This window comes from Rousettus aegyptiacus, unplaced genomic scaffold (assembly GCF_014176215.1).
Source record: "Rousettus aegyptiacus isolate mRouAeg1 unplaced genomic scaffold, mRouAeg1.p scaffold_m13_p_1, whole genome shotgun sequence".
NCBI lineage: Eukaryota > Metazoa > Chordata > Mammalia > Chiroptera > Pteropodidae > Rousettus > Rousettus aegyptiacus.
The window spans coordinates 126,923,938-126,951,233 of record NW_023416284.1 but is presented as its reverse complement, the minus strand read 5'-3'; the positions used below and the strand labels follow the sequence as shown (position 1 = coordinate 126,951,233).

Genomic DNA, 27,296 nt, shown 5'->3' with positions numbered 1-27,296 from the left:
GTCAAGAAAATTCACAACTTACGTTCCGATCTTGATTCTACTTTGAGAACTTTCTTAGTTTAAGGTAAACGATATTTTAAAATGTCAACACTTGAAACTATTAACCGAGCCCCAATTCCTGTTTAGAAATTCATGTATGCAATTCAAATATACATAAGACATTCGAGTACTATATTTAATTGGCAGAAATTTGCTTTTTAAGGGTACAAAGAAGTTTCCTCACACACCCAATCATTACTGTGAATATAATCTGGGATTCAATTGATGGCTTTGTTAATTATTCGTCCTTACAGCAGACCTTAGTATCCATTTAAGGCCAAAGCGTTTAGAATTACCTGCCTACCCTAGCTCCTAAATTTAACTGACACAAGTACAAGCGCTCCAAGGAGCTGATTTCACACAGGTAACGGGCGCGGATGGTCAGCAGAATCTGACATTTTAAATCGCCCTCCCCTTCTGGGCCACCGCTGCCTTTGACAGGAAGGCATGTGAGAGACAGAACGTGGGAAAGAAGGGGCTGGGCTCTGTAAGGCGAACCGCGACCGCGCCCCAGCCTTGGCCTTCACGCATAACTCCAGAAGCCCACTCGCAGGGCTGCACCAACGCCCTCGCCGGCGCGACGAATCCCGCAGTCGGCAGGCAGGTGCGTGCGGCGCGCGCGCACACGGAGCGTGCGGGGTGCAGATCCAGCAGGCGGAGGGGCTGTTGGGCGCCTGGCGGAGGGTGGTTGGCTGGATGGATGTCGGCCTCCCTGCCTCCCCGCCTCCCCGCCTCCTTCCCGACTCCCGCTCGCCGGGGATGCTCGCGCGCGGCGCCCCCTTGCTTGTAAGCTCCCGGCCCGAGGGGGCGGCGTGTGTGAGTAGTTGGGAGGGGGCAGCCAGGCGCTCGGTGGAGAGCTCGCCCGGGTTTGTCCGTCGTCGTCACCTGACTCGTTGGAGCAGCCACAGCTGAGGTGGGGGCGGGGATGGGGACGCAGCGCGGAGTGCTAGAGAGACGCGGCGGCGCTGGCGGAGGCGGCGGCGGCGGCGGGCGGGCACTGGCTCCTGCGGCCACGGGCGGCGGGCGCAGGGACCGCGGAGCTGAGGGTGGGGGCCGGGCCGAGGCTGGAGGCATCGCGCCCCGGGGCACCGGGTCCGCGCGCGGCCACACACACCCACCCGGCGCGGCTTCCCTCGGCGGCCCAGGCTCCTCTCAACCTGCGGCGGGCGGCGCCGCTCCTAGGGCGGGGTGAGTGAGTACCCGCGGCCGGGACTCGGCTTCTCCCCCTCGCAGGGCCGCGCGGGGATCCGGAGGGGATAATCCTAGGGCGCGGAGAAGGGCAGCGGCCGGGCGACAGTGGCGCTGCGCGCTCGAGGGCGGGCGGGGGGCTGGGCCGGGCTGTCAAGCCGTCTCTGCCCCGCTGCCAGGAAGGGCGAGGCGCTCAGAGACTCTGGCGCCTCCGCAGAGCGGAGCGGCCCCTGCGACGGGGATTTGGGGGCGAAGGGAGAGAGCCCGGGTGAAGGGCGGAGGCGGCGGCGAGGAAGGAAGGGGAGGCGAGGGCATAACATGGCGCAACGCTAGGATTATCTCCTCTGCGACCGAGGGAGGACGAACCCATTGCAGCAGCAGTGCGAGGAGGAGGAGGGAAGCGGCCAGGGCTGGAGTATCCGATTCATCCCCTAAGCCTGCGGGCTGCGAGGAGGCAGCGCTGCGGCGGGGAGGTGAGAGGTGGGCACCCGGTGGGCGCGGCGCCCAAGGAATAACCCCGACGCACGCCGGTCTGGCACCCCGGGATCAGGTCGCAGGCAAAATGCCGATTGCCAGGAGGTCGCTGAAGGGGCGAGGCGGACCTGGGACGGTGTCACGATCCTGAGATGGGAGCCCGCGCCGGGGGTTCGTGACGGACCTACCCTTGCTCGAGATCCCCAAGAGCGCGTCGCCAGATCGGGGTTTAGCTCTTGGCTGGCTCAGAAGGTGGTACCAGGGTGGGGACAGAAGGGAAGAGAGCCGCCGTGCGGCTGCAGGAGGCAAGGCCTGGGTGCTCTGACTGTAGGGTCTGCGGGTTAAAGCAGGACCATCTCCCCTTCTTTCTCGCAGAAAAGGAGGCGGTAGACGCGGCCTGAGAAGATGTCGGGCCAGACGCTCACAGATCGGATCGCCGCCGCTCAGTACAGCGTGACAGGCTCCGCTGTAGCGAGAGCAGTCTGCAAAGCCACCACTCATGAAGTGATGGGCCCCAAGAAAAAGCACCTGGACTGTAAGCTTCTCTTTATATAAGCGGGACATGCGCATGGCAGAGGCGCGCTGGATGCAGGCTGCGCGGCCTGGGTTCTCTGTCCATAATGCTGCAGGCTTCAGAACTCCCAGCGGGGCTGCCCCCGAGCTTGAATATCCATCTGTGGAGATGTTGCCTTGGGTCAGCCCTGAAACCTTGTCTTAAGCCATTTTTTTTTCTCCTGTTGACTTCCAAGGTCTTGGTGGAGAAAAAAAGAAAAAAGAAAAAAATATATATATATATATATATATAAATACTATAAGATACCGAGAAATTGTACATTATAGATTAGGCACTTTTCACCTCTTTTTTCTTTCTTCATACACCCTTCCTTCTCCAGGCTAGAGGAAATCAGGGCTTGCACAGTCACAACAATAAAAAGAGATGGATTCATAGAAGGTCAAATTTGTCATTCTAGTTGTTTCCTAAATACATTTTGGATAGTTTTTAGTGTTACTTGTTTTAGTGTCACTGCTAAGATTTGATCTGTGAGTGTTGTATGTAACCACACCAAAAAAAAAAAAATTAATTCAAGCTATTGAATGAAGAAATTGCACTTCATAGATAATGGCGATTTCATTTTACATTTCCTGGCACACTTCTTTGTCCATTCTCAGAAATTGCTGGATGGAATGATTTTGCTGTGGTCACAAAATGGTTGTGCTTTCCCAGCATTTGAGATGGTGTGATTTTAGATGAAAACATTTAATTTGTGACTTTTTCTCCATATTTTTATTTGATAGAAAAAGTAGTTTTGAATCCATATATTTCTGAAATAACTTTTATTTGATTAACAGTAAATCTTATGTTATTGAAGGACAAATAGAGACACTTAGAAAAAGGCTTGAGGCTCCTTCCTTATAAGTAACGCTATATCACAGTATATTCTGAAGTTGCTGTCCGGTCTTTTTGATCTGTTTAGAATCTGTCCTGTTATGTTTCTTGGTAAAGGTCAGCACTGGCAATGAGAAACACAGGTATAGTGTCCCATTTTGCTTCTTTTGACCATTTTCAGATTCTCTTTTGCTTTAAGCCTTCTACAGTGTCTGCCCTGTGCAGCTGAGAAAATGGCACCAACATTAGAATTGACTCTAGTTCTGTTATCTGTATAAGCAAAGCTTGATGAAGCTTATAACTGGATATTGTAAGGGTTATTCAGCCTTGTGAACCTGTTGTCTCTTAAAATTGAATAATTTCCCTTCTAGAAGCTTGTCTGAGGGGAAAATACCATTATTCCTCTCCCAAGGGAATTTTTAACAACATTTGTTGATTATGGTATCATGTGTTATATAGGCAGTACAGATGAGAGAGGCCACCAGGGCCAGGGCACCTAACAGAACTGGAAATTATAAATTCATGACCAGCTCATTTTGCTGCAGCATGCTGAATCATTTAGCCATCTTTCCATCAGTTTCCCCAACTCTAGAAGGATGACTCATGTCTTAAAGGTATGTGTCAGTCTAGCAAATCCTCATAATAAGAAAACTATAGGTTATGGATTTGCTAAATGCTATGAACACGATAAAGCAATATATTGATACATTTCATAGAACACTTGTAGTAGGAGCATTTCCTTAAAACATTTCAGGCAAAGACTGACTTCCACATCTAAAGACTGACTTCCACATCTTAATCTTTTACATCTGGAAAAATCTCTTAAAATTTTTTCAGGGTAGGAGGTTTTGCAACATCTGTAGCATATGTTAGTGAGTGGGGTGATTTTGAAGATGTTGAACATAGGGGTAAGATTCCGTATTTAAAGAAAGCAGCTGAAGTAGGAACTGATATTGAATTATTATTAATATGAATAATCATATGAACTAAATGTTTATTGAGCAGTTACTATATGCCAAGCACTGAACTTTACATTATTAATTTATCACTGTTTAACGGATTCAGGGAGGGTAATAAACTTTCATAGCTTTTAACCATTGCACTTAATTGACATCGTAGTTTATTTAGTAATGTTTTCTTTTTTTGGGGGGGGGGGAGGGAAGAAACCATATTAGCCTAAATAGTCTAATCTTCAAAACACCCATCCTGTTTGCATGGCTTTGTGTGAAATCGAGCATCACAACCCACACACTCCTTGCACACTGTATGATATGCATGAACATTTTTTAATTCTGTCACTTAGAAAATGAGTAAAAGCCAAGTACTGAGGAGTATTGGTTTTTCTTTTTAACATTTTACTTGTCTACTAAATCGTGAAATAAATTATATTCTGTTAAAACCAATCTTAGGACAGAAACTGGAAGATAGATATCATGTTACCTGTATTTACTATTTTAAGAAAAGATGATATAGACAATCAATATATAGTTATATGTATTGAAAGAGGGCATCTTTGCTCAGAATTCCTCGTGAAGTTATTTTAAATAATAGTAGACTACCTTCGTAATTTATTCACAGGTTTCCAGTAATAAACCAGTTGTAAAAGTGAGTCATGTCTGTTATTAAAACATGCAAGCTCAGTTTCCCTATAGACCCTAAAGCATCTTTAAGTAGTGTTTTAATTTTGAAACTATTAAATACTAGTTGGGAGGGGGAAAAGCACAAAATGTAGAGTTGGGAGTTTGAAACAATAAAAAAGTATTATTAGTTTTATTTGTGTATAACTTTTTAGTTTGGAGTTTGGATTGAAAGATTAGAAGAATAGAGTGTTTCAGTGATTTATTTATTTATTTTTTTGGTTGATAGGCCAAGAAAAATCAATTGTAAAATTATTAAAAATTTATAAAATGATGCTTGATGGTACATGATTTATACATTGAAGAAACTATTTGTTAACACCTGGGACAATTATATATGGTGAGAAAGTGGAGATGAAGAAACTCTACGTATATATTCTTAGTTTTTTTTTTCCTTTTCTTAGTAACGGTATATTTCTTAGAGGAAACATTCAGAAAAGCTTCACTGTAATCAGCAGTTATATATTAAATTCAAAGGTTATGGTTAATCTTTATAATAGAAATAATGATTATATATTTTAAGGTACTTTCAGATTATGTAAAACTTTGATTCTATACTATACTCTAATAATATTGCCCTGTGCCCATGAAAATTAAACACCTAACCAATATTATTGAACATTAGTCTTTCTGGGTCCATCTGTACATCCTCACTTCTTTTCCCTTGTAACTTTGTGTACCTATTTGAGAGTAGGTAAAACATACAAGACTCAGTGAGTGTTGCCTTCTTGGTTGCAACTGTTTTATGTTTCAGTTGCTTTTTTATTTCGGTTTTGTAGTTTACGGCCTAGGGGATAGCCCAAGGCAGATAGGAAAGTGACAAGATCCAATAGGGCACCCAGTACCTACTCAAATGCTGTGTCAGGAGTAAAGAAAAAAAATAGTTGCAGCAGGAGAGTTTTTTGCAGCCCCAGTATAAGATTCTTTTTGGTTAATAACTCTTATGAACAGTATGCTATATTGTTAAAATACTGTATTTAAGATTATCAAAATTCCAACTTAGACATTACTATTAACATCAAACCAAACCTTATGAAAAGCCAAATTGGTTATCAGTAATTTATTTTATTTTATTATTTTTATTTTATTTTGGTATTCTAAACCTCTTGAGGGTTTTTAATAATGAGCTTATCCTACATAATAGGCAAGTGATTCAAGTTCTGAATCCTGTGTTTGAGAGAAGCTTTAATTTTATAAAGGATTTTTTTTTCCTCTTATACTAAGAAAAAGTAAGACTGTATTTCTTATAAGACTATCTGATAAAGGTAGGGTGACATACAGTCTGTGTTTTGGTTCAAGGCAAATGTTGGCAAATTACCACAAAATTTCTGCTGCTTTAATTCTATTCATAAAGTATCTGCTAATAAGTAAAAAGTCTGAGTAAACATAAAATGAAAATTTAAACCTAAAAGTTTATTTGCTTTACATAAACTTACTTAGTATATATAAAATACATTTTGATTTATAGACATGCTATTTGCACATGAATTCAGTTAATATCAAATCTGTATTTGTGATAATTTATAGAGCTTTCATAGTGCTGAGATCAAAAAGTAAGCAAAGTTTATTGAATAAAATTAATTGGAATGATGTATGAAAGGTTACTGAACACTAGGCACCTTTCATTATGAGACTTATACTAGCTTGTTTTAAATATTCTTTACTTTGATTCCAGTTATTCTCATTTAACTATTGATTACTGTCTAAATATACCCTTCATTTTTCTCTATGAAGGCACACTCTGTTCCTTCTTGATTTATCAGAAGGAGATGGTTTAGAACAATCTGTATTATTTTTTTTTAGGCAATCAAGAAGAGATGGGGAAATTACACTTCTGAAAGGCTTTCAGGCCTATCATCATTTATGATAAATCTATAAGGGGTCCAATATATGTGGTCCTGTGATGTTTTCTGGTGATGCAGAGAAGATCATGTGAGATTTAGGGCATGGCAGGAGCCAGGGAAGCAGAAGAGTGGCAAAGAGTCTTTGGCAATAGTAGGGAGCTTGCTTCAGAAATGACTTAAAATAATTAAGCAGGCTTTTTATCAGCCAGTGGAACAATAAGGATTTCTTTCTGGATCTTTTTACTTCCTCATTTTTGGAGAAATCTTTTTTTTTTTTTTTTATGGTATAATGTTAAATATATTTGGGTCACTTTAGATATTTTTTTCCCCTTTGGCTATCAATGTGGTTAGCAGATATTTTCTTAAAACTAGTATAAAATTGATAACTCAAATTTATTTTTTTAAAAGTTGCTCCAGTTATTTAAAAAATTGTATATTTGGAAAAATATATAAATTTTTTTATGTAGTAAGTCAATTAATATGTTAATACCAGTATTAGCTTGCAGCATTTTAAATTAAAATCTAGATTGTTGGTACATTGCCATATTAGTTTTAATGTTTAATAAATGGCTGCTGAAGTCTTATTTGTAATTTAATCTAGGCACTTAGTTGCCATGGATCTCTGTCTTAGCTTTTCACAAATAAATATCCTTTGAATATCTTACCTCTTCTCTTCAAATTGATGGATGCTAGGATGGAGTGTTCTTTGGAGCTTATCTTGGTTTCAATAACTTTGTAAAGAGGGTCAGAAGTGATATATAACCCTATTCCCTCAGGGTTAAGAGTGCTTTTCTTATAGCATTGTATTTTAAGTGACTCAACATTTGAGCCAGCAGCTATCGAGAGAGCTTTCAAATATAGTCAGTCACAGCGGAGTTAAATAATTTGAAAATCCACATTTATTGTAAATTCCTTTCTCTTTACAGAGGAATACATTGCTTACTTCTCAAGGGAAATGTTGGCTGTGTTTTTTCTTCAGTGTTTACGTATGTGCTCTTTTGTTTTTCATAAAAGGGAGAATGGTTGAATGGTATGCGCAGTGCCAGTTGCATGATGACCTATAAGTAAATGATAGAGTCTTTCTTAGAGCACAAACCAGAGAGGGAATCGTACCCTGAAGCCCACAGCCTTTCTACAGCTGTTTTCCTGCTCTCCCAAGTGTATGAAGATCTTTCTTGCCTTCCCATGTGTCCACAAGGTTTCTCTCTTATGCATCTTTAAGGAGGATCTAATATCTTCTAAAAGATTTCATAATGTGCCATTCCTGGCTACTCAGGACAGAGAGAAGCTGGATCTTTGCCTGATGTGCATAGTTTTGCTTTTTGGCCCGATCATTTGATTATTTTCCTAGAGTTAGCACTTTTATTTAAATTATAATTTTTCTTCTTCCTGTACCATTTATTCTCTCTGTCATCTGTATGTTATCTTACTGATAAATATTTTTATCTTACTGATAAATATTTGCAAGTTTCTCCATTTAAAACAAACAAAACTACCTACACACAACTCTGCTTGGACTCTATGACCTCTTGCAGCAGCCAACCTTGCTTTTCTTTCGCAACCAAACTTCCTGAAACAGTAGCTCACCATTCCAAAGAAAACAAACACAGCTGTACCCCTCTTTGAAAACTGTGTCTTTGCCTTAATTTCGAACATTAGAGTTGCTCTTAGGTACTAGTCATTGCCCACACAAATGCCCAAGCCACTAACCTGAGAGGTATCCCTCATTTCTCAACTCCAGAGATGATTAATATTAATAATTTATTAAAAACTCTCTGAAATCTCCTTAACTGTTTTCTGCCTTCATTTAGATCCGTAATAAATCTCATCTGTAATATGAAGATTAATGATAGTACTGACCTCTCTTTTGGTGAGGAACAAGTGAGATAATGCGTGTAAAATACCTAGTCCAGAGCTTGACACATGAATGTGGGAGAAACATCAGTTTTCACTACCACTACTCCTGTTAACCATTACTATACTAGTACAATTGTTGTTATTGCTACTGTTGCTAATACTGGTACCACTACTGCTACTGCCACCACCAAAACAACTGGTATGTAATCCTTAGTGATTTGCCTTTACCACTTCTCCATGCTTGTTTTACGCCCCCTCCTTTCATTTACTTCATTCAGTTTTTCTTTAATTCCACCTTTCCTGTTTAATTCTTTGGAAGCCATAGATATATTCTGTTCTTTAGCAATTACCCTTAAAATTAGAATATGCATATTTAAAGTCTAATGTAGATCACTATCTCTTTTTTCTCTCCCAAATAAAAAATTTAGAAACTTTGAACTCCAATCACTCATTTCTTACTTACATGCTATTATTGTCCAGTATTTTAATTTTGCCATAGTTTTAAACCCCAAAGTTAGTCATTATTATCAGTATAGGCAATATTTATATGATTATATACACCTTCTTTGCTCAGCTTTCCTTCACTATGTCTAAGATTTCTTTTTTCTTTTATTAATTTACTTTTCAATTGTAGTTGACATATGATATTATATTAGTTTCAGGTGTACAACACAGTGATTAGACATTTACGTAACTTAGGAAGGGATCACTCCAATGACTCTAGTACCCATCTGGCACCATCTATAGTTCTTACAATATTATTCACCATATCTCCTATGCTGTACTTTAGATTCCTATGACTTTTTATAACTGGCAATTTGTACTTCTTAATTGTTTCACCTCTTTCGCCCATCCCCCACCCCCATCTGGCAACCATCAATTTGTTCTCTGAATCCATGAGTTTGTTTCTGTTTTGTTTGTTTATTTTGTTTTTTTAGATTGCACATATAAGTGAAATCATATGGTATTTGTTTGTCTGACTTATTTAGCATAATATCCTCTAGGTCCATCCATGTTGTCACAAATGGTAAGATTTCATTTTTTTTTATGGCTGAGTAATATACATACATACGTATGTATGTATGTATCATATCTTCTTTATCCATTCATCTAATTGATACACACTTAGGTTGCTTTCACATATTGGCTACTGTAAATATGCTGCAATAAACATAAGGGTGTATATATCTTTTCTAATTAATGATTTGGATTCCTTCAGATAAATACCCAGAGGAATTACCGTGTCATATGGTAGTGCTATTTTTAATTTTTTGAGGAACCTCCACACTGTTTTCCATAGTGGTTACACTGATTTATTGTCACACCAACAGTACATGAGTGTTCCCTTTTCTCCACAGCTTCGTCAGCATATGTTGATTAGTTGATGATAGCCATTCTGACAAGTGCGAATTGATATCCCATTGTGGTTTTAATATGCATTTCCTTGTTGGTTAGTGACACTGGACATCTTTTCATGTATCTATTGGCCATATGTATGTTCTCTTTGGAGAAATGTCTATTCAGGTCCTCTGCCCATTTTTTAATTGAGTTGTTTGTTTGCTTGTTTTGGTGTTAAGTCGTATGATTTCCTTATACAGTTTGGATATTAACCCCTTATCAAATGCATCATTGGTGAATATCTTCTCTTATTAGTAGGTTGTCTTTTTGTTTTGATTGTTTCCCTTACTATGCAAAAACTTTTTAGTTTAATTTTGTCTTACTTATTTACATATGTATGTATGTATGTATGTTTTTATTTATGTATGTCTGTTTCTTTCCCATGCCTGAGGAAACATATCCAAAAAATATTGCTAAGAGCAATGTCATAGAGTTTAATGCCTATGTTTTCTTCTAGGAGTTTTATGATTTCAAGTCTTACATTTAAGTCACTAATCCATTTTGAATTCATTTTTGTATATGGTTGGTTTATCTGTATTATACAACTCTAGATTGACAGTCATTTTCTCTTCGAGGATAGTATTTCACTCTTTTGGCTTTTGTCATTGCTCTTAAAAAGTCAACTATTAGTTTACCTGCCTTAATGTAATCTCTGTTTTTGTGGCTGCTTTTAAAATCTTGTTTTTCTTGTCCTTCTGTAATGTATGTGTGTTTAGATCTAGCGTTCTTTTTATTTATCCTATTTGGATTTGTTGGGTTCCCTGAATCTGAGAATTTATGTCTCTCATTAGTTCTGGAAAATTCTCAGTGTTTCAGTTATATTTAATTGTTGTCTAATTCTCTCTCTCTTTTTTTTTTTTTTTTGCCTTAAAATATGATTATACATATACTAGGCCTTCTCATTATATTCTTATATCTCTAAATATACCTTTCATAGTTTCTAATATTTTCTTTACTATTCGGCATGCTTTGTTTTTCATATATCCTCTAGTTCATTAATTCTCTCTCTAGCTCTGTCTTGTCTACTTTTACTCATCCTTAGTTTTTCAATTTGATTCATTTACATTTTTTCAGTTTTGAAGTTTTTCAAATTTCTTCTTTTTTTGGATAACATATATTTCTTGTTCACACTTTTGAGTTCCTCTTTTATTTCTTTATCATTTTGAACACAATTTATTTTATACTTTGTATCTCATAGATCTGTTTCATGAAGTTCTGTTTATAATGTTGTTTTTGCCTGATCTTCGGTCATGATTTGTTTCCTTGTATGTTTTGTAATTTTAGACACTGAGATCATGGGAGGCCTAGGATCGCATAGAGAGAATTTGTGTTTGCTTCTGCTAGGTCCCATAAGTGCTACTATCTTGGGAGTATCTTAAGTTCATTTCTACTATTGGAGTTTCTCATTTAGTGTAGGTTCAGGTCCATAATTTGAAAATCTAAAGCGCTCAGAAGACTTTTTTTTTTTTTTTTTTGTAAATCATTTGGTGACAAAATGTGACTTGATGTAATGATTATACTAACTACCACAAAAGTTCATATGTCGAGCTACAGAAATATTGTAGCTGTCCCGAATATACTGGATAGAAGGATGCCTATAATATTTATCTAGGTTATCAAGTGTCTTTTTTTCTTGATAATCTACCTGTATACTAGAAATTAAACCAGCTTATTTTCCTATCCTCTGTTCTTGCTTACCCCTTGCCCCTTCAACATACATACCACAGTTCATCTTGAGCAAATTTGAAATTTATTAGATTCACCATACTTTGCACTATGTGAGGGCCTTGGTGGTGCTGTTTCTGTTTTTATATATTTTAAAAATCTCATTTATAAAATCTAGTTTTAGTCATTCCTTCTCAGTGCTTAGATGGGCCCTAGTGCATATGTATCTGTTAGATCACTCAGAGAGCTGTGGTGGAATTTTATTCAATGTTTTTTTTTCTTGTCTGCAGTTGCATTGAAGCTGCCTTATCCCTAAAACCATAGCATGAGGGCAGATTTTGGTAAACATTTACTGAATTATTTTTTTATTACACATTTCACATTTCCTGAATTTAGACCCTTTTTTTCCTTATGAAACTTCCATTATCTTTACTTGCTAACCTTTCAAAAGAGCAAGGAATTGAACTTGATCTATTTTCTCTCAAGGTTACAAACACAATAGAAGTGTAATATTGGAGAGAAACCAATAAAATAAACATTAAATTGCCAATATAAATAGTTAATGTACATTTCCTGACAGTCTCTCAACAGTTGTATTCTTGTGATGTAATAAATACTGAATTTAGGGAAAATTATATCCTGGATAAGAAGAGAGTTTTGGTTGTGGATTTCAAGCATATGTGTACTTCTCTTGGTGCATAATGCCAATGATTAGATAGCAGATGATTAGGTATTAGAGAAAATTCTTTGTTAGCATTTTGTTTGTGTATAGGTATGCATCCATTTGCTTTAGTTTGTTTTGAGTTGGATACAGTTGGGTAGCATTGCTTCTCCATGTCCATTTTATAATTTATAAGTACATACATTGTGAGTTGTGAGGATAGTTATGGGGAAAAGCATTGTTTCACAGGCAGCTACATACTCTTAATTTTCACTGAAATGATATTGTATACTATATATGTAGTGATATTATTCACTAACATGATAATATTACTATTAATGGCTTGAGGGTTTTAGAAAAGCAGTGGGGAAAGGGAGCAAGCTTAAGCTACAGATTCAGAATATTTTGCCTTTGTAAAGAGAGAAATAAATGTTAGCAGATTTAATTTGGCTTTTACTGACCTTTTTGAAGTAATTAGAAACTGCTTTCAGTGGCTTATTTAGCACAATCTCATTATTTCTTTCTTTATTTATTTATTTAACAAATACGTGAGTATTTACTAAATGCCAGGAATTATTTCAGGAGGCAGGGATACCACGGTGAACAAGATACAGCTCTTGGCATCAGAGAACTTGCGACTTAGTAGGGGTGACAGAAAATGAATGAAATAATTACAGGTATTTCGAAAAGAACTAGGTTTAACAGGAAAGGCAAAGACTACAGTGTAGATCCATTTCAGAGGAAGCAATGTTTAAACCCAGACTTGAAGAATGAGTGGGACTTACCTAGGTGAGGTGAGGACAAGGGCTCCTGCATTATCTCTTAATCTAGGAAAAGGCTGAGAGAGAGCTAGGCACTTTTTAGGAATTTGAAGAACTTAAGGGTTGCTAGAAAACTGAATTTAAGAGGACCGAGAATATTAAGAGCTAAGACCTGAGATGTGTGTACAGGCGCCCTATCTGGAGGGTCTTCTAGGGTGAGGAGAATCTTAGGAGTTGTCCAGCCTCTTTTTACGGTTGAGGAAGCTGAGCCCCAAAGATGCAAAATCACACATGATGAGTATTAACATTGAATAATTCTTATCTGCCTTGAACAGGTACTCTAATGGGTCATTGCTTTGTTCACCTAGTTTTGATTGCTGTCTCTTTGCCATAAAATTTACTGTGCGAGTCATGTGGGAAATGTAAAATTATTTAAACACATATGTATGTAAGTGTGTATGTATGTATATGTATATATGTACATGTGTATATAATCTTCCTATGATCTATCAACTTGATTAGCATAAAATTGTGCAATTTACAAACCCTTCATCATCTAGCTAAATAATTCAATTAGACTATGGCTTAATGAAATTTGTTATTTTTGTCTCCCTAATGCAACAGGGTTGCAGTGTTTTCATGCTTTTCTAGTCTCTTCATTAAATACTATAACATTTAACATTCTGGTTTTGGCTGCCCTTAAATGAGCATGACTGTAGCCATGGAAGGGTCAATGAAGGCTGATTTGAGGTTGTGCGCACACACACACACACACACAGTCTGAATTCAAATTCACCATAATTGCAAACATCACCCAGGGCACTTCTGACATGATGCACAGCACGAATCAGCCCCTGCTGGTGTTCCAGGACTCGTCCTGCTAGCCTGACCCCTTTTTATCTTTTCTTTTTTTGTGCCTATTTCTTGGTTCTTGGGTTGTGATGCTGACACCAGAGAATACTGTCTGTGCCATTGGTGACAATAAAAATAAAAAAGATTACAGACTTGTGTAATTTAGTTGAAATTCTTCTAAAAACTATTTATTAAAACAAACTTTAAAGGCCATTTAGTTTGGTCTTATTATTGTGGCATCATAATTTATAACATCCCTTATCTATCATCACTGAAATCATAGAATTTTATAAATCAGTCTTAACTATTAAAAATCTGAAACAAAAACCTAAAACGATTCTCCGAAATCTTGCTACATGTTAAGTATGTCTAAGTATTTTAATGCCATACTTCACTGGGTCTGTTTGTTAATATCAAAGAAGAAAACTAAAGTTATTAAAATTTATGTTAAGAAAATTCCCAAGTGAAGAATTTTACCTTTCTCCTATTCTTTCCAAAGCTAGTTTTCACATCACCACCCTCTGTAATTCTTTTCCTCAAGATAGATACTAAACATATATCAGAAAAGATTCAACTGATTCCTCCTTAAGAGCTGAAATGAAATTTTAAAAACTTCCTATAATCTATCAACTTGATTAGCATAAAATTGTGCAATTTACAAACCCTTCATCATCTAGCTAAATAATTCAATTAGACTATGGCTTAATGAAATTTGTTATTTTTGTCTCCCTAATGCAACAGGGTTGCAGTGTTTTCATGCTTTTCTAGTCTCTTCATTAAATACTATAACATTTAACATTCTGGTTTTGGCTGTCCTTGAATGAGCATGACTGTAGCCATGGAAGGGTCAATGGAAGGCTGATTTGAGGTTGTGCTAATGAACAGGCCGAACTGTTTATCACCAGCATCTTCTTATTGCTTTGTGGTTTTCTATTTGCTCTGTTTTTCCCATAACAGTTCTCCTTATGATTCCAAAGGAGTCATTTAATTTGTAGTTATAATTTGTTGCATTTTGTGAAGATCTATGTGCTATCATAACGTTACTCTGTCAAGGGTTGGTATGTATCTCAGTGGAATGGAGATTTGACTTTGGTCCTTCTTGTGGATTGTATTAAGCATTTCATTCAGCATGCCGTGAACTCAGAAGTGTTTCTTCAGTTGAGTTCTGCATTACTTTTTCAGACAGAGAAAAGAAGAGTGTAAGTTGGGCACTCAGTTGATGGGAGTGTAAATTGGAAGAAATGTTTGGGAGGGTGGATTGGTAATATTAATCAAAACTCTTGAAAATCCTTTGACCCAGAAATTTGACTGCTATAAATTTATATCAGATAAATAAATGGAAAAATAGAGAAAATGTGCATTCAAGGATGATTGTTGCAGCAATATATATTATACAGGAATACAAAATTGATTACACCTAAATACTCAATTAAAAAATGTGTACCTAAACAATAAGATACTGGGGAACCTTGAAAAATTAGATTTTTAAAGTACATTTGACATGAAAGACAATTTATGAGATATAATCTGGTTTTCATTTTTTAAAAAATATGTATATACCCACATTATATATTTTGGTAGAATATATGCTAATATGTTATCGGTGGGTTAAAGGACTTTTACTTTCTACTTTATACCCATATTAATCATGACTTTTGATTGTGGGTTACAGGAATATAGACCAAACTAGTTTGGGCAAAAAGGGGATCGTTTTGGCCCTGGTAACCAGTCTGAGGGAAAGACAGGGATGAAGCTGAGCCTCTCGGGTACTTGTTCAGGATTCTTCCTCCACTTCTTTCTCTTGCCTCCATTCCACACAATAATGGTGAAGTACCTGCTTCATTCTCACAAACTAACTTTCTCAGTGGTCTGGAAACATGGTGGGCTAAAGTTCTCAGGCTCTCATCACAACAGCCTCACTGAGAGAAGGGATCTATTCCTACAGCTAGAGTTTTACAGTATCATAGGGAAGAATTCTGATTTGCTTTGCTCAGGTCATGGTTTAACTGAGCGAATGGCAGTCTCACCAGAACTGCCTAGTTGGGAATCCCTAAAGGTGGTGGCCCGGTACAAATTTTATTTCTTTCTCATATCACAGTCTTTTGTGGATGGCTCGTCCCATGTGGGGATTCCATCACTTAGGGTTTCAGAGTTCTCCACTAGACTCTATGCACCTGTCTGACAGAGGAAGACAGAAAGGGGAGTACAGTTTGTCTTCAAATATGATTATTTATTTCAACTTCATTTCGTTATAACATTGATGAGATACTATAGGAACTTAACATAGTTTACATCAATTAACCTATGGTAAAATTGGTTTCATTATATGTAATTTTGCTTAAAGTTGTAGAACCTATTGACAGTGTTACGTGAAGACCTACTGTACTGTAGAGGAAGATTTAGGTCCAGGACTAGACAACATTGCACCTGTATTTCACTGGCAAGAATTCAGTAGCCTCTCCAAAATGTAGGTGAAGGTGAGCTCAGAAGAAAAAGGAAATGGAATGTAAACACACAGCACTGACTTCACCATGTCCATGGAAAAATAAGTTGGTTTATGGCTTGTCACTTACATCTTAAAAATATAAACACTGAGATTGCCAGAGATTTCATGGCCAAAATAATGTGGTAATTAATATCCATCAATAAGCTAGCTGCTGTTAATTTTTTTCTTTTTCAATGAGGCCAGATGGTTCTAGAAATGAATGACTAATGGTTGGCCAGTAGACTCATTGTATATTCCTCCATCCTTGGAAGGTATTGCAGATTGATCCTGGCACTCTTTATACTAAAACTCTCCTTCAGCCTCTAAGTGCATCCTTTGGATTTCTACTGTCAATTATAGGTGACAGGTAAGGTGAAACAGATTTGCCATCACTTGTCTAGGCAATTTATCCACACTGAATACTAATGGAAATGGCTCACTGGATTTACCTAGATGCCAAGAACTGGCTTTCGACTTGGATGATTCCAAGCCTAGGATTCATCTGCCAGTGAGCTTGTCTTTAAAAGCTAGTAATTCCGTGATTTGTGTGGTTAGGCTATGGGGAAAAGTTCTTCCTTGGTCTGTTTAATAGCAAAAGGGTGATTTTGTATTTTGCATTTAACCAAGACAGTTATAGATATTGTGAGGGAGAGAAAGGATGCTTCAAATGTTTGCATTTAAAATCTAAACTTTCTCCAGGCACTTAAAATATAAGTTTTACAAAGCGCATTTGAATTTTAGTACCAAGAAATTTTCTTTGGGTTGCTATTCAGGTACCTACACGGATATAGTTTCTTTTTTAATGTAAGATGATTCTTAATTCATTTGTTTGATATGTAATACATTAGTAGTCTGTCTTTTCCTTGTAAGATTTAAGTAAATTAAAGTAAAAGGTCTTTGGACGCAGCCTAGGCCTGGAGAGGCCTCATGGGCCTGGTCTGCCGACCTGCCTTGCCTTTCCTGCAGGGAGGCGAAGCTTGCAGAGATGGAAGAATGTCTGTCATTCCTCAGCCTACCTTCCACTTTGCTGAAGGGTGTGCACACTCTGACATTGTCTAAAGCCACAGAGAAAATGGTGGGGAATTCACTGTCGCCATTGCCAGAAAGAGCAATTTATGGCCTTATTCTTTTCTTAAGCTTCCAGATTGCCTTATAATTCTCATGTGGACTTTTATTCCTGAATCTTGGCTAAACTCCTTAGGCCTAACTTACTGGCCTCTACAGTGCTGGGTAGTTGCATTGCCTATCTACCTCTTCGGTACTATAGTAATCGGTTATGTACTTTTATTTGGAATCAATATAATGAGTACCTCTCCATTCAACTCCATTCATACAATCACAAATAACTGTGCTAAAAATCAACAGCAGAAGAAATACTAAAAAGAGAGCATCTCAGCGTTGAGATATTTCTATTAGGGAAGTACACCCAAATGTTTTTTCTTGTAGCCAAAGAACTTTACACCAAAAGCTGAATTGTATGTAGACTAACATCAAACATTTATTATAAGTTTCTAAAATAACAGTTTGACCATAGTTATCTCTCTTATGAATACCTGGTATTGAAATACTTTAAAAAATGTAAGTCGAACTTGTCTTAGATTAAGTTCCATTAATATTGTAAATGTCCTCAAATATTAGTTATTAATGGACAGAATAAATAAAATACTGCATTACCATAAAATTAATTAATTAATTAAAAATAAAAGATCTCCACAGGGGTGAGAGAGAGGCTAACACTTTGTGCTTGGCACACATGTATGTGATCTATTGGTGTTAACCTCACAAATTCCTGTGAGGTGTAAATACTCTTATCCTTACTTTACAGAGGAGGAAAATGAGGCATAAGGAGATTAGGGACCATCCAAGCTCCCACAGCTAATGAGGGGAGGAGTCAGAATTTCCTCAGGAGTTCTAACGCAAGACTCTTTGTTTTTTCTTCTTTGCATCATGTTTCCCGTTTGTTGTCTGTGTCTCTGGTGTCACTGGATAGCAGTAATCCAAAACAAAACCAATTAAAACACCACGTGATTGTTTTAGGGAATAAAAAACGGGGTGAGCTCTGAAGGCAGTTTATTAGGTAATTAGCTAGAAGGGCAAAACCTCCTGCAAAAGCCCTTTTCTGTCTAATGAGGAAAAGAAGTGGAGAAGGTGGGTCCAAATGACTATTCTTGAGACAGCCTTTATTTAACATATTTTTTTATTAAAGGACTTTGGGAGGTGGTAGAAGTTACAGCAGGAGTACTGATTTCTGATCAGAGGATTTAGTGTAATTCCAGGCTCTATTGATTTCTGGCTGTGATCTTGGACCAATTAACTTAATTTGATGGGGGTAGGCAGGGGCTCAGTCTCTTTACTAAGGCGTCATGGGGTTATGGCAACATTTTAAATGAATAGATTTGTTAAAAACAGCAATAACAACAAACTTCGACTCTAAATTACTCTATAAATTATTGTTATTGGAGAAAAAAGCCTTTGGGACATTAACAGCTATCTTTCTAGGTATCAGATACTATATGCAGCAATAATATGCAAAATGAGCACAGCCTCAGCTGCTTTTGCTTACCTTTGGCATCTGCCTCAGAGATGATGGTTTATTCCTAGAAGACATGGAAACATGTGGCTGATGAAACCCTCACTATATGGGTTCATGATTTTGTTTTTGCTCTGTTGACCAATGTTAGCACTAATTATCAAAATATAACTTGTATTAGATTAAAACCATCTCTTTAAAACAGATTATTGAGAGTTGGTAAATAGGTTTAGACTTAGCACTTTTTAGATATTGAACTTTTCAAATATAATATCTTATAGTAAAAGAGAGTTATTGCTTCTTTAAAAACAAAGTAATGATAGTTGTCCACTGAAATGTTTAAGACATATAGGAAATGATAAAACTACAGTATGTAGAGTGAGTATTGTTGGGCCTAGATCTTTCATGGTTACAGTTGTGTACCATTCTCAAGTTATAGTTGAAGATGTGACTAGAAGTGGAGAGGCATTAAATATATTGTTTTTCATTAAATGTTAATTAACTGTCCTTGAGAAAAGTTTTTTTTTTTAACATTTAGAAAAAATTTTGAACTTATAAAATTGATTTAAAAGTGAGTTCGGTTTCCTGGCGAATCTCAATTTACATTATATATACTAATAGTGAAGTATACTTGAAGGACTTTGACAATTTTTGGTCGTAATAGAAAGATCAACAAAACTTAGTAGAACCATATAACAAAATTTAGTCAATAAATAATATTAAGGATACTAATGCACATTGTTTGGATTGAAGACATTTTGAAAAACTGTTAGCTGGATAATTGAATTGTTTAAAATTTTACATGTAAGAGTTTGGTCCTTATAGATAGCAGTAAGCTATGTAGTTATGGTTAAGAATTCATAACATTTAATAAACTAATAGACCAGATACTCTATAACTTTAGGGGGCTTATAATTCATAGAGCTTGTCAAAATCTTAAGTAGGTCATAATTATGACCTACTTATTTATTTTTAAACAATTTGCATATTTTTTGTTGTGTATTTCTTAAAATTGCTAAACTTGGCCAGCCTGTATTAAAAGTGTGAAAAGGACAAAAATTTGTCTTGTCTTGGGAGTACCAATTTAGAGTTAAACTTCTAAATCTGAAAAATCCAAGAATTAATTATCATAATAGATCGTTAGAGTTGACATATATAGTGGACTATTAGCAATTTCTGCATCATAGTATGACTCATTATATATATCAAATTTGGTTATCTTATATAAAACTGTTTCATTGTAGTTTAGATAATTTTCTTTATGATATGAAAGTTCTTAAAAATAGTAGTGCCTTTCCCATACTAATTTAATATTATTTTTGGACTGTAGTTAACAGAGCAACTGAACTAATACTACTCATTTCATTTTTCTTATAGTGTATAGCAGAAAGATAATATTGAAGAGTTTTAGGGCATGAGATAGAAAAGCAAAAATTTCCAGTTGCAAGACATACTGTTTCTCTTGAGCCAAGGATTCACTGTTCCTGTTGCCAAACTTACTCCTATGAAAAATACATAGGATTTTGTATTGTCAGCCTTCTCTCCTTGGAGGGATTTCAGTAAGTATAGCTATAACCAACCAAACCAAACAACATGTTCAGTGTAGCTATTGCTTTACCAGAGAATTAAGTAGTTTATTATTTATATGTAACTGAGCTGAATTGTGTTTTCTCAGACCTACAAACCTTTCAACAAGTACTTCCTAACTAATTTTGAGATCTCAAAATATGTTTTAATCTCTTTGAGTTATAAAGCAAAAGGAAGATAATGAGATCATAGGTCCTTTAAAAATCTGTGTTAAAGGAGAGGTACTTCAGAACTATGTTACATTTGTCTTGAATCACAATATTATTCATTCTTCAGTAGAGATTTGATCATTATAATAGGATAGGAAGTACTCCCTGAAAAAAATTAAAATACTCAAGTTATTGCTCTGTGTTCATAATCATTAGGAAAACCCTCAGTATACCATGCTCCCTTTTATCTTTATATTCAAGGAAACTTGCCTCAGAGTATTTTTTATATTAATCATAACTGCAAAGAAAATTTGAAGTTATTGTTTAGAGATAAGGTAGAGTCGAAGGAAATTGTTAAGATTAATAAAAAATTTAACATATAAAATCAGGTGATGAGAAATGGAAAGGAGGAAGTAAAGGAAAGCACCTCATACTAGGGTCCGGAAACACTGGCCTCTTCCTATATCTGAGCTAGTCAGGCAGGTACCCACCTTGGCACCAGCTGTTCCCTCTGCCTCAGGCATCCCAAATATCTGTATGGATAAGTGAGGTGGCCTCTGCCTGAGATGGGCTTATAACATAGTAGGAGAAAATATATAGAAAAAGAATATTATTAATCATATTATTAATTATATTTAAGTTCTTTGGTACATTATGGTACAGGTTTGGTTTGGAAGTTCTTACCACAGTTACATTTTAGCTGAATTTTAGGTGAATTTCTTCACAAACATATGACCCATTTAGGATATTATTATTATTTCCCGAAAGACATGAAATAATTTTCTGTTAATTTTTTCTTAAAACAATATTATTCATAGTCAGAGTATTAAGTGAGAACAACTAAATTCTTATAGTAATCATGTGCATTTGAAGTAACTGATAATTTATCACAAATACCCTTAAACACCTCACTCTGCCTACATTACTAGAGCTCATCAAACCCTAGTATGAGCTCAGCAAGCTACAGAGTTAACAGCTAGCATAAATGAGGCATGGAATACCTGGCTTACTGCAGTTGAACAAATAATGTTAAATCCTGTATTATGTCCTTTCTTCAGGACCAAAACTTGATAATCTTGACCTTCATCAAAGACTTATGTGTTTGTATAAAAATTATTATACAAGAAAGCCAAAACCTAATGAACATGACTTAATCTTAAAGCAAGGCACTAAAAATGCCAAAATGGACTTTCATGCTCATCAACAAAAAAGAACATTATTATTAAATAGCAAAACTACACAGTTAACAACACACTGGTAGCAATGTCTCCAGTTATTTCTAATTAGCTCAATAGAAAAAGGCTTTCATCTCATCCTTTCTCAGTCTTATCCCCATGTGAAACAGCATTAAAGAAAAGTATGATTAAGCTCTACTAATTGAATTCAGAATTGATAAATTTAGTGTCAGCCAATGAATCATTCTGTTCATCCAAATGGATGTAACCATTGTCCTAAAGAATGTTTAGATGGCCAGTCCTGGGGACTGAGTTTCCATCCAGACCCCTGAAGACAAGGGGTAACATCCCAAAATATGGACTCATATTCCACTCCACCTTCATTGGCTAAGCAGCTGCCAAGAACAAAGGACACATCTCTTTGATACCTGGCAAACAAATACAGTATTGCCTCACGAATTGATTGCTTCTCTGAGGTGCCCACAAGTATGTTTGCCCACAAGTTGAGGAGCAGCTGTTCTTCTATGAGACCGGAATGATTCCACAAAAGAATGTTTAGACCGAAGGACAAATTTTGCTCCTTTTTCTAACAGGACCTTAGAGCCCCAAACTAGTGTGATCTTTATACTAAAAAGGATTTTAACGAGGTCCGTGCATATATTACACATCTTCTCCTTTTTTTTCTACATGTTGGCTGTCTTCTGAGAAGGAGGCAGAGATCTTGGTTTAACTCATTTTAAGAATAATTATCATGATTTTTCCCTCCATCTGTTCCTTGAGAAGGAGGAGTCATTACAGGGCAGCTCTATAGTTTCTTGTAAGTGGTTAATGTTAGTGTGATATTAAATATATTAAATAGTTTCTAATTTTTTTTTTTTTAAATAATGGATAGAACTCCAAGAATTGGAGTTACTGTTAAAGGTTTTGGGGTTAAGGAGAAAAGGAGCATTTATTATGGCTCTCTCAAAATTTTATTTCATATCCACTGTGTTTCAGGAATTTTGCTGGTGAAGCAGAGCTCACATTTGAGTAAAGCATACAGATATGTGAATAAACCTGCATGATATTGCGAGATGAGGTCTAAAGGTGTGTACAGAATGCCGTGTAAAGCACTGTATTTGGCAAGGGCCAAGGAAGTTCACAAAATATTGTCTGAGCATTCAGGACGAGTGCGAACCCTCTAGAGGACAAATGGAAAAAGAGAATGCAAGGCCAGGGGAACAGCATTTGCAAATGCATACGGCTGCGAAAAATCTTGGGGGTTCCTGTTTGGAGGCGGGCCATGTATGAGGAAGTAGCAGGATGGAGTCCCTCATCTGAGCCACAGAATGCAGAATATGTTAAGTGACTTTTCTCAATCCTTCTAATACTGATGGTATGAAAGATGCATGAAAGACAAATTAATTTGCTACCTACAATGGCTGCTTTAGGGTATTGGGGAACCCAGATAGAAGGACTGGATTATATGAAACTATTTCTTTCCATCAGTAGAAACACAAAGATCCATCATTTTTCTTTATCTTGAAGAGCTAAGTAAATGGGAGAAAAGAGCTGAAGAGAAGCACGGGAAATAGACATTCTGTCTATCTGTCTCTCCCTCTCTCCCTCTCCTTTTCACTCTTCCTCTCTCTTTCTCTGGACTGTAGACTCTTAGAAAAGCTACGAAGGTTCATATTGTTACATAGGGCTTGGGAAGGTAGAAAGATCAGAAACAGTGACTTTTTTTGGTCAAAATGAAAATGTGAGTCAGTATTGAGGACCTCAAGAGGAAAAGGGGCAGTGGGAGTAGAATAATTCGGGGGGATTTAGTGGGAACCTACCATTGCTACAGGAATTATTAAGTTGAATCACGTGAAATTGCTGATGGTAAATCATTTTTTGACTGACAGAAATGGTAATTTTGATAGTTTGACCAATTGTGTTCCTGATTCTAAATACACTTGTATACTTTTGAATCATAACCCCTTCATAAGCTGGAGCTGCTCGCTTTGATTAAATGTGAGAGTCCTTTTTCTGTAAATCTTACTTGGTTACAACAGCAAATGCTATACATGTATATTTAGTTCTTATAGACTGTTACTGATATAGCATAGTTATTTGCCCACAACAGAAACTGGATAAAATATTGGTCACAAGCTGGGACATCTTCCCCAGGTCCCTACTCTAGCCTGACTTCAGCTCCTGAGATCTCTAAACTCTTACTCTAGATAAGCAGTTATCAACAGGGAGCAATTTTTTCCCAAAGGATAAATTTTACAATGTCTGGAGATGTTTTTGACTGTCTTGACTCAGGGAGGGAGGGTGCTTGCTGCTGGCATCTTGTGGGTAGAAACCAAGGATGTTGCTTAACATTCTGAAATGCACAGGATGGCCCCCCACAACCAAAGATTATTTGGCTCAAAATGCCAGTACTGCCAATGTGAAGAAAGTTCTAGACTGAGCACCAGGGAACTTAAGGCAGTACACACAGAGTTGTATATCATACTCTGAAGTGGTAATCAGGAATAGTTTATAAGGAGATAGGCAGAACTGGGAAGAATAGTTTGGAGAGAACATAAAGGAGCAAAACTGATGGCCAAAATATCCTGCATTTGAGAAGCCACATATGTGCAGGGCTCATGGCTAGTTTTAAAGAACAGTTGGATTACCACAGAGTGAGTTTTCGGTGGGATGTAACGGTGCCAAGTTTTTTATACCATTTGCATGAAAGGTATTGAAACTCAGAAGACCAGAAGTTATAGAATAGGATGAGAGGGAAGTAGGCCCAACAGAAAGTTTGAAGATTTAAAACCTTACTTATTCCTTTGGAATTATATAGTCAATGCATCTACTGCTGTGATTACTACTGTGTGTAAAGTCCTACACAGATACTGGTACAGGTATGAGTGGAAAGGGAGTCATGATATGATAAACTGTTTAGTCTTAAATTTTTAGATTTTATTGATACACAGAGGGGTTTAGCTTTTCCTTTGACGTAAATTAGCTGTGTGACCCAGAGGTTTTATAAATATACTTGACTCAAGTTGCTCTTAGCTCTGAGGGCTATAAAGAGATGTTAAGAAGTGTCCTTATAACGAACTATTAAGAAAGAATAATAATAAAGCATTGTCTTTGTTATGGAAAAAATGGTTATATTTTGATTTAGCTTACATTTATAAATAAAAATATAAGTAGACATGGGTAGTATGCAGTTTTTTCATTGCCAGTTATGGACACTGAAGCTTTTTAAATCTTAAAAATCACTTTCTCCTAGAACAATGTTCTGATAAGTATTTAAGTTCTCTATCTCATCAGAGTCTGTATTAATCAGAATGTACCCGAACTGTAAGTGAAGAAACTAATCATTGTTAAAATGTTGGTAGGGTTGAAATGACTGAATTCCATTCTGAAACATCAGAAATAGCTTTCCCTCCTGGCCCCTTAAGCTGTAGTGGAACTAGGAACTTGATTTCTTTTTCTACCTGTTGGATAGTACAGGGCAGTGTGGGATAGTCTGGTGGGTGGTGCGGGGGCGGGGGGGGGAGGGGGGTGGTGAGCAGGGGCGATAAAGGGGGGTGGTGGGGGGGAGGGAGAGGGGTAGGGGGGCGGGGGGGGGGGAGGGGTGATCTCAGCTGTACAGGGCTTGGGGAAACAAAGAGATAGGGAGGGAGACTAGACTCTCAGGAGCTGACTTCCTCATTTCCCTCTGTTGCTACCACTTCTTCTATATACATTTCTGACCCTTCTTCGTTTTTCCCCCTGCATTCACTCATCAGTAAATGTAGTTTCAGAAACTTCTTTAAGCAAACGGAAAACCTTTTTGGTTTTTCATTTGATTTTTTTCCCCTAGAAATTAAGAATATGAAGATAAGCTTTTACATTTTTTTTTCATTTTACTTAAAAATTCTTTTCCTCTCTTTTCACTGTAATAAAGGTAAAGATAAAGGTATATACATAGTGTATTAAGAGCTAAAGTTGTTGTATTCCTGGTTATTTCAGAAATCTTTTTGGACATTTTCTTCTAGGAAGTTCTGTAGAAGTTTCCAAAAGAACAGAGACAATAAGACTATGGTAAGGCCAAGGAGATGGGATAATGCTGGGAGGTGCTAGCAAGGATTCTTCTGAAGAGCAAGAGCAGAAGGTAGAGGAGATCCAGCCCTGGACCAGCTTTGGAGTGAAAACTGAATACGAATTTGGGAGACAGCCTAGAGATTAGGCTGTAGATACAGCAAAGGAGAAAAGTCCCCAGCGTCTGCCATTTAGGGATACTGTTTATTTTTGAGAAACATAAGTTTCACATATGTGAGTAGGGAGCTTGATTGGAACAGAAAACTGATGCCTTGCTCCTGCTGCTGGAGTACTAACTATGAAACATGGCTTTTCTTTATGGCTCAAGAGCACTTGAAAAGGAGGTGTTGAATATAAAGAGTTAACTGAAGATGAAATGGCTGTTCTTTTCTGAGTACAGAATAAAGGGTGATGGGCTATGGTTAGAGCATGGGACACTTAGGTTAGTTATTTAAAAAGACGTGCAAGATCGATCAGTGTTGGGATACAGTAAACTTACTAACATGCAAAGTCTTCTCTAGAGACTCTTAAAATACTGTTTTGAGAGAGTTTAAATATAAACTCTTTCAGTTTATTTTCAGTCCAAGGCTCTGTGGAAACAAACAAACAAACAAACAAACTTGAGGCCATCATGGAAATAGGACATGAGTTAATTTACCTGACACACTTGAAGACTAGACATAGGTAGTTGATCACCGTGTGGCAGTAGCAGGAACTCAGTAACCCAAGTTGCGTGTATCTTCTAAAATCTCACTGGCAATGAAGTCAGCAAAGGCCATCCTTCCAGCATTTACTGCCAGCTTAGAGAACTGGCTCGAAATTCTTTGTGGGTTGCCCAGAACACCATGATCTTCTGTTTCAGTGGTCTGTTACAGACATCATCTTCTTACCTCTATAATACTATCCACTTTTTTATGTATCCTTTTAAAGTTCTGTTCATATAAATTTTCACCTGATTCTCATAGCACAGGATTCTTTTGAGAACCTCACAATAGTTTTTAGGAAAACAATTGGAAGAGGATAAGTATTATGGCTGGTGGACAAATGTGATTATTTCTATCTCTTGGATGAAGACACTAGGCTAAAGAAAACCAATGACTTGCCTACAGGTTACATTGTTAATACCAGAACTAGCTGTGTACAGATCCTGAAAGGTGGAAAGTAAACTTCCAATTTTTGTCCTAATAGTTTTCTATAACCCTAGAGTTAGCTGCGGATGCAATATTTGGCATATGGACTGCTCACTCACCCCCTACTGCCAATCTCAGGCAACAGCGGCACATGGCCCTGGGTTCAGAGTCATGCAGACAGGCAGCTGGGCACTCATGCTGGCTCCTGGAAGCTCTGTGAGTCACGATGCTTCATTTGGGAGGCATCATGGTCAGTCTCTCCTCTACTCCAATTAGTCAGAAGAATCATAGTAATTTATAATGTTCATTTTGAAAAGTAGCTAATGCCTGCATCTCAAACCAACTTATGTTTAGAGCACGTTGGGGGTGTAGTTTACCATGATACGTAAATGTTGATATAACTCTGAGGACATCCTTTTATGTGTTCCAA

General features: G+C 37.3%; 1 protein-coding gene and 1 pseudogene across 11 annotated transcripts in view; both read left to right on the top strand.

The window, feature by feature from the left end:
• Positions 1-651: 651 nt before the first annotated feature.
• Positions 652-27,296, top strand: part of SNAP91 (synaptosome associated protein 91) — a 125,253-nt gene continuing 98,608 nt past the window's right edge. For 5 of the 11 annotated variants that reach the window (XM_036219785.1, XM_016118619.2, XM_016118617.2 and 2 more), the window contains exons 1-2: positions 1,111-1,227; positions 2,077-2,236. In XM_036219785.1, coding sequence (XP_036075678.1) covers positions 2,107-2,236 — 130 coding nt within the window. In that variant the 5' untranslated portion in view covers positions 1,111-1,227; positions 2,077-2,106. Of the gene's footprint in view, positions 953-972; positions 1,228-2,076; positions 2,237-27,296 lie in introns of those variants that run through there. The other 6 variants (XM_036219802.1, XM_036219791.1, XM_016118615.2 and 3 more) reach the window with 3 other exon arrangements.
• On the top strand, positions 13,676-19,995 carry LOC107497124 (annotated as a pseudogene).